We start from the raw sequence: 8,211 nt of genomic DNA on the forward strand, positions 1-8,211 counted from the left end.
TCTGATGAGGCAACATTTGAACTGACTGAAAATGTAAATAAACACAATTGTAGATACTGGAGTGACGTTAATCCTCACTGGAAAAGAGACAATCATACCCAATATCCACAAAAAGTTAACGTATGGGCTGGTATTCTTAATGGTAGACCAGTTGGCCCTTTCTTCATTGAAGGCAATTTGACAGTACAAGTATACACAGTCATGCTTCGCGAACAAATTGTTCCAACTATTCGAGACATAGCTGGTGGAAATATGGATGAAATTTATTTCCAACAGGATGGAACTGCACCTCATTATGGTGTCATTGTCCGTCAATATTTGAATGAGGTCTTTCAGGACAGGTGGATAGGGCGAAGGGGTCATATTGAGTGGTCACCTCGGTCTCCGGACTTGACCCCACTTGACTTTTTTTTGTGGGGTTACTTGAAAAGTAAAGTTTATGTCACTAAGCCTCAAGATTTAAATGATTTAAGAGGGAGAATAACTCGAGAGATAGAACTAATACCGCCTGAAACGTTCCGGAATGCGGTTTGAGCTGTTTATAACAAATTGGCACATTGCCAGGCTGTTGAAGGGCCACAATCTGAATATTTGTTGTGAATTGTTTGGTACAATTGAATATTTTGCCCAAGCTGACCAACTGGAATCAAATTCGCTTTAACTGATCGGAATCACACACCACTCTTACCTTAACTAGCCGGAATCACACACCACTCTTGCCTTAACTGGCCGGAATCACACACCACTCTTGCCTTAACTGACCGGAATCATACACCACTCTTGCCTGAACTGGCCGGAATCACATACCACTCTTGCCTTAACTGGTCGGAATCACACACCACTCTTGCCTTAACTGGCCGGAATCACACACCACTTAACAAATTGTTAACTTCAAACCTTTATAACTCGATAAGTATTTAATGAAAAGATATTTTATTATAGTGTTTTGGAAAGCTCTCGAGATAAGCTATAAAAATATGCAATAAAATGTTGGGAGTTCCATTAAAAAAATAAAGTTGATCTTGAAATGACCTTGAAGGGCATGGTCAAGGTCAAAGTCAAGGTCATCATCTTACTCCTCGCTTGAAACCATATATCTGTGTTGTTGAACATTTTCTTCAAAATGCATTCTAACTGAAGATATTAGAGGGGTCCGATACTTTTCGATGACCCTGTATATACAGGGTGGGTGGTTATAAGTTTACAATCTGAAGTGTACAGGTAGATTACATTAAAACAAACATAAAAGTCCCATACCGTTTACCGAGATTCGCAATAATTATCGAGTTATTAATGACAGAAATCTTGAAGAGTGGGAGCGCGCCGGCATAGATGATTGGAGAAACATTGAAGCTGCTCAGGCTACGGCGCGGCCCATTCGGCCCAGCAACTGTGGGCGGCGTGCGGCAAGACGTAATTCCGACGAGATAAAATAACGAATAGCGGCGCGTTGTCCTTCCCCTCGTCTTCCCGCTATGTCGACGCGCTTGTACTCCTCAGATTTCTGTCAATAACAACTCGATAATTATTGCGAATCTTGCAACACGGTATGGGACTTTTATATTTATCTTAACCCAATCTACCTTCACACTTCGGATTGGCAGCTTATAACCGGCCACCCTAAAAATGCGCGTTTTCGTCACACGTTCTCCTCGCGGAGATGATTATCGGTGCTATCCTTTCCACACCATCTAGCGGTAGATAGCATGGCACGTTTTTTTATAGTGGTATCCCCAGGAGGCATAATCCACTGTACATTAATGTATTAATGTAAAAACTGCTCGAAATGCCGTCCTTCTTCTCGCATATAAAATTTGTCTCTTCGTTTAATATCGCGCGTTGCTCGGTGCGTCATTTCCGGCGTGATAGTATTGAAGGCCGCGACAATTGTCTCACGTACTTCTTGTTCTGTACCATCACGCCGCTGTTCGATTAAATTCTTAACGTGACCCCATAAGAAATAATCGAGCATATTAAGGTCAGGAGATCGCGGCGGCCAGGTGATCGGACCACCTCGACCTATCCACCTTTCCGGGAAACGCGTATCTAATATATCTCGCACTTGCCGGCTAAAGTGCGCAGGAGCTCTATCATGTTGAAAGATCAACTCCGCTCGTGCCTGTAGAGGGACGTCCTCGAGTTGATGTCCCCCTCGAGGGACGTCCTGGGAGTTGATTTTTGATAAATCGGCGTAAATCTCGCCATTAAGCCGAGGTTCCACCTGCCACAATAGGAAAATCCACACGCCGTTCGAGAAGGCGCGTTCCAGTACCGCTGGAGTATTAATGTTTGGGCCGGAGTAATTGCGGACCGAGTGGTGAGTATCATTCGATTGAAGAAACTTCTTTCTCGCAATGATTTTCTAATATTTCATAATTTTCAGATCGGTCCGTACTTTTTGCCACCTCGGCTTAATGGCGAGATTTACGCCGATTTTATCAAAAATCAACTCCCAGGGCTACTCGAGGACGTCCCTCTACAAGCACGAGCGGAGTTGATCTTTCAACATGATAGAGCTCCTGCGCACTTTAGCCGGCAAGTGCGAGATATATTAGATACGCGTTTCCCGGAAAGGTGGATAGGTCGAGGTGGTCCGATCACCTGGCCGCCGCGATCTCCTGACCTTAATATGCTCGATTATTTCTTATGGGGTCACGTTAAGAATTTAATCGAACAGCGGCGTGATGGTACAGAACAAGAAGTACGTGAGGCAATTGTCGCGGCCTTCAATACTATCACGCCGGAAATGACGCACCGAGCAACGCGCGATATTAAACGAAGAGACAAATTTTATATGCGAGAAGAAGGACGGCATTTCGAGCAGTTTTTACATTAATACATTAATGTACAGTGGATTAGGCCTCCTGGGGATACCACTATAAAAAAACGTGCCATGCTATCTACCGCTAGATGGTGTGGAAAGGATAGCACCGATAATCATCTCCGCGAGGAGAACGCGTGACGAAAACGCGCATTTTTAGAGTGGCCGGTTATAAGCTGCCAACCCGAAGTGTGAAGGTAAATTGGGTTAAGATAAATATAAAAGTCCCATACCGTGTTGCAAGATTCGCAATAATTATCGAGTTATTATTGACAGAAATCTGAGGAGTACAAGCGCGTGGACATAGCGGGAAGACGAGGGGAAGGACAACGCGCCGCTATTCGTTGTTTTATCTCGTCGGAATTACGTCTCGCCGCACGCCGCCCACAGTTGCTGGGCCGAATGGGCCGCGCCGTAGCCTGAGCAGCTTCAACGTTTCTCCAATCATCTATGTCGGCGCGCTCCCGCTCTTCAAGATTTCTGTCATTAATAACTCGATAATTATTGCGAATCTCGGTAAACGGTATGGGACTTTTATGTTTGTTTTAATGTAATCTACCTGTACACTTCAGATTGTAAACTTATAACCACCCACCCTGTATAATATATATTGTTACGTCTCAGCTCCTATTTTTCCCCCCTTTTTCTTATTTCTTTTTTTATTCTTATCGAGCGGTACATCTTGCAATCTAAACTTCTGGTTCTCCCCTCCCTCGTTCGATATGGATTAGGATTATATTATGTTGACATTCGTAACGGCGACCTGTAATTGTGACTAGCATTTTATTTTAAGTTAATGCGTTAGCTTTAATGCCTTTTACTATTCCTTTGTATATGGAAAACCTTGTGTTAAATTTCCGACACCGGCGTGTGTTAATTTGATATATCGATTTTGGATGTTCACATTTTATGTGCCAGACTCAACGTATGAATTGTGTTACTCTTTCCTGTTTTCTTTCTTTTCGGCACTTCTGTTCTATGTTAATTTGACACGTCGTTTTCTACAGGGCGCGTATGCTTTATCATTGCTTACGTAGTCTCAAGAATAACAGCCCGGTTGCGCGAGGGCTTGTCTATTATTTCTTACTATTATTCCAAATTATTTTTATCATAGCGGACAGACTATGCAGCTTCCCCATCTCTTGCTTCTTAACAATAAAAATAAGCACTAAGTGTGGGAAAGTTGTGTTATAACCGTTAACAACTTTTCTAATCGTTATCTTTATAACTCTGCAGTATAAGCATTGTGATTCTACGAATCTCATAATTGTTTTGCGTCAGCAGCACGGCTCAGCTTCGCTCTCAGGAATCTCGGATGGAAGACAAGGCATATCGCGTCGTAATTCTCCACCTTGTTTCTTTCATCCGACATCTCGCTAAACTTTACATATTATCCGGTTATTAGATCAAAGCGTTAGAAATGTAGTGTAAAGAAGTAAAAACCTATCATTATAAAATTGTACTACCCCCGTTTGCCACTCTCCGTTAAAATTATTAATCTTGTTGCGCCGAATTCGCCAAGAACGCTTCCTTGGCCTATCATTGTAAAGCGTCGTACCTAAATTCGCGATTGCCGCATTATTGTCCACCTGCGGTTGACTATAAAATTGTAAATGTTTTCATTTTCATTCTAAGATAACCGAACTGTTTTAGGCGACACTTTGGCGAGGTTCTTATCGTTGTTACATCCGGAGATCGAGTAACTCGCGTCTTGCTCCGACACGAAGAAGAAGGACTTCTCGGCCCATCGGCGAACCGCCCGCTTCTTCACTCTCGTTGAGGCCGTCACACGTTTCGGACGCGTGCTCACAAGTCTCTCCTTAACTATTGTACTTAGAGAATCTTCAAGTTCCATCATCTCGTGACGGTCTCTCATATTCTCATATATCTCCCTTTTTTTCTTTCTGGTTCTTTCTCATTACAATTGTTGCAACCAAGTGTATTCGTGACTTCAACCAATTTCACGATCTTCTTAATTAATTCGTACAAGAAAAGACAGACGCGACTTTCGGAAGCCGGGAGTGCGATATCGCGAGCGTTCGACGTTCCGTCATCTCAGCTGGGAGGAACGCGGGCACGTACGAGGACTCCTTCTCCCGTTCCGTCGGACGCCTAAACAGTGATGTTCCAGCCATCCGATCACTGTAAGCCTTTCGATATCCAAGTTAATAAATATTTGTCTTCCTCTATGTCGTTCGATGTGTTTCGCAAACCGTGTATTGTTCTCCGTACAGGGGCGCTTTCCTCATAGTCATATCCACGTTATCAAATAAATTCTATTGAATCCAATAAAATTCTACGGGACGTAACAATATATATGTAACATATATTGCCCTATTATTTATGAATTCTATAGTTTAACGTAAAATCCTGATGTAGGTGACAGCATATCAAGTCAGTACTGAGATGAATCCCCCGACTGTAACCTTATATGATTCGCGGGCGACACGCTCATCCTAGCCGGGGGGAGAGACTGGAGAGGAGCCGTGAACATAGCGAATTTGGCGGTGGCAATCGCCGTGGGCTCTATCAGGAATCTGGGTCTGATGGTGGCGGAGAAGAAAACAGAAGCCATCTTTCTCCATGGCAAGGCAGTCAAACTACTCCAGGCCCAGATCAGAGTAGGAACGTACAAGGTCCCGATAGAGGCCCAGATGAAATATCTGGGCCTCGTCCTGGACAGCATTTGGTACTTCAAAGAACACATGAACCGCCTGGTCCCCCGACTCAAGGTATTGTCAGCATGCTTGGGCAGACTTATGTCCAACATCGGAGGACCGGGGCAAAGGGCTCGTCGCCTCCACGTGGGAGTTTTGAACTCAGTCGCGCTATATAGGGCGCCAATATGGGCTGAGGCCCTGGCCGTCAATCACCGGATGCGTGAGCAGTTGCGCAAGACGCACAAAATACTGGCGGACAGGGTCATCAGGGGATACAAAACGATATCTCACGAGGCGGCGACGACTCTGGCGAGCATGCCTCCCCTGGAGCTCCAGGCATTGATGTATAGGAGAATGTATTTTGGGAAGAAGGAGCTTCAGGGGCGGATAAAGGAAGACGAGGCGCTCGCCAGAGCCATAAGAGAGATGAAGCACCAAACTCGGCAAGCCCTCCTCCATAGATGGAAGAGGATGTTGGCGCATGCCATTTACGGGAGGAGGGTCTTCGAGGCTGTCCAGCCCTGCCTACATGAATGGGTAGGCAGGGATTTCGGGACCTTGACGTACAGGTTGACACAAGTACTCACCGGGCATGGATGCTTCGGTGAGTACATGTGTCGCATAGGGAAAGAGCCCACGGCGAAATGTCACCATTGTGACTATGGCCACGACTCCGCGCAACACACAGTGCAAGACTGTCCAGCTTGGGTAGTGGAGCGCGGAGTCGTGGCCAGGGAGTTGGGTCAGGACCTCTCACTCCCAACAGCGGTGAGGTCTATGTTGGAGAGTGAGAGGAACTGGGGAGTCTTCGCTTCATTCTGCGAGGCGGTGATGCTGCAGAAGGAGGCAGCGGAGAAAATCCGCCGGCAGGCAGAAGGGAGGGGGAAAGGGCAGAAGAGGAGAAAACGTCACAGGGAGTGGCGGGGAAGTAGGAGTAGGAGCAGGGACGGGGTGGGTTCCTCTGATGAAGAGGCACTGAGGGAGGCGCTGAGACAACCCCACCAACGGAGACGTTGGACCTCTAGGCCCTCGAGGGGTTTCTGGATGCCCTCTTTCCGAGGGCAGAAGGGCCCCCCCCATGATCCCGACCCCCCCGTTGGGGGAGGGTGATTGGGACGAGGGTCTGGCGGTGAGTCCAGAGGAGCTCACTGCGGCCAGGAAAAGGCTCGGGGCCAAGGGGAAAGCCCCTGGCCCCGACGGAATTCCTGGCCGGGCCTGGGCCCTCGCCCTCGGAGAGGGAAACCTGTCCGAAGCCACGCGCAGGGTTTTCAGCGGGTGTCTGAGGGAGGGGGTATTCCCCCCAGAATGGAGGAGGGCCAGACTGGTCCTCCTCCCCAAGGAGGGCAAAGTACCCGGGAGTGCATCGGCCTATAGGCCGATATGCCTGCTGGACGAGGCGGGCAAGATGCTGGAGTGCATCGTTGCCGACCGCCTCGTCCAGCACCTGTCCTCGGAGGGGCCGGACCTCCACGACTGCCAGTACGGGTTCAGGCCCGGAAGGTCAACGCTGGATGCTATCCAGTGCTTCCGGGACCTGACCCGGGCGGTCGTGGAGGAGGAGGGCGGAGTGTTGTTGGCAGTGTCGTTAGATATAACGAACGCCTTCAACACCCTGCCCTGGCCGGAGATTGGACGGGCCCTCGAATACCACGGGATGCCCGTCTATCTCCGGCGAATCCTATCGGCCTACTTCGGGGGCAGGGACCTCGCCTTCCCAGTGGAGGGCGGGGTTCAAGGCCGGCGCGCTATGGAGCGCGGTGTTCCGCAGGGGTCGGTTCTCGGCCCCCTGTTATGGAACATCGCGTTCGACCGGGTGCTGCGCACTCCGCTTCCCCTCGGTTGCCACGTCGTCTGCTACGCAGACGACACGTTAGTGGTAGCCGGGGGGGAGAGCTGGGGGGAAGTCCGCCTCCGCGCGGAGACGGCATTGGTGTCAGTGGTGAGTACCATCAGAGACCTGGGTCTCAAGGTGGCGCCCCAAAAGACCTAGGCCGTGTTCTTTCACGGCCGGGGTCGGAGGGTGCCGCCAGGGACCCGGGTACTCGTAGATGGAGTCCACGTCCGCGTCGGGCCGACGATGAGATATCTCGGCCTGACGCTGGACAGTCGGTGGAGCTTCGGACCCCACTTTGGGGAACTGGCCCCCAGGGTGCACAAGGCAGGACTGGCGGTGGCCAGCCTGACGCGCACCCAAGGGGGCACAGGATGGAGAGCTCGCCGCCTGTACGTCACGGCGGTGCTCTCGATCGCCCTGTACGGGGCGCCCATCTGGGCGCCACAGCTGGGGGCCTGCCGCAGAGGCAAGTGCGCACTGCGGCAGGCCCTGAGGCCCGTGCTCATCAGGGCGATTCGGGGGTACCGGACCGTGTCGTACATGGCGGCGACCACCCTGGCCGGCGTCCCCCCTGTGGAGCTCTTAGCCGAGGAGCGGCATCTCCTTTACTGGAGGGTAAAGAAGCTTTACAGGGAGGGAAGAATGTCGGCCAGGGCCCTAAGGGGTCTGAAGCTCCAAGCCGAGGCCCGGACCCGGGAGAGGTGGGAGGACTTATTGTCCGACCCCCGGGGTCCCGGGCCAGCGACGGCAGCGGCTGTCCGCCCCTGCCTGTCCGAATTGACAGGCAGGAGGGGACGTGGACTATCCTTCCGTCTGGCGCAGGTGCTGACCGGGCACGGGTGCTTCGGTCGGTATCTGTGCCGGATAAGGAAGGAGCTCACCACTCGATGCCACCA

The 8,211-nt window shown here is 50.0% G+C and overlaps 1 protein-coding gene across 1 annotated transcript; it reads left to right on the forward strand.

Annotated features, from left to right (window-relative positions):
* Window positions 1-5,367: 5,367 nt before the first annotated feature.
* LOC105187940 (uncharacterized) lies at window positions 5,368-6,351 on the forward strand (the record flags this gene model as incomplete). The annotated part of the gene is made up of 1 exon (XM_011149094.2): window positions 5,368-6,351. A coding segment is annotated over exon 1 (984 nt), but the record flags the coding sequence as incomplete, so codon positions are not given.
* Between the last annotated feature and the right edge of the window lie 1,860 nt (window positions 6,352-8,211).

Source organism: Harpegnathos saltator, unplaced genomic scaffold, assembly GCF_003227715.2.
Source record: "Harpegnathos saltator strain DR-91 unplaced genomic scaffold, Hsal_v8.6 scaffold826, whole genome shotgun sequence".
NCBI lineage: Eukaryota > Metazoa > Arthropoda > Insecta > Hymenoptera > Formicidae > Harpegnathos > Harpegnathos saltator.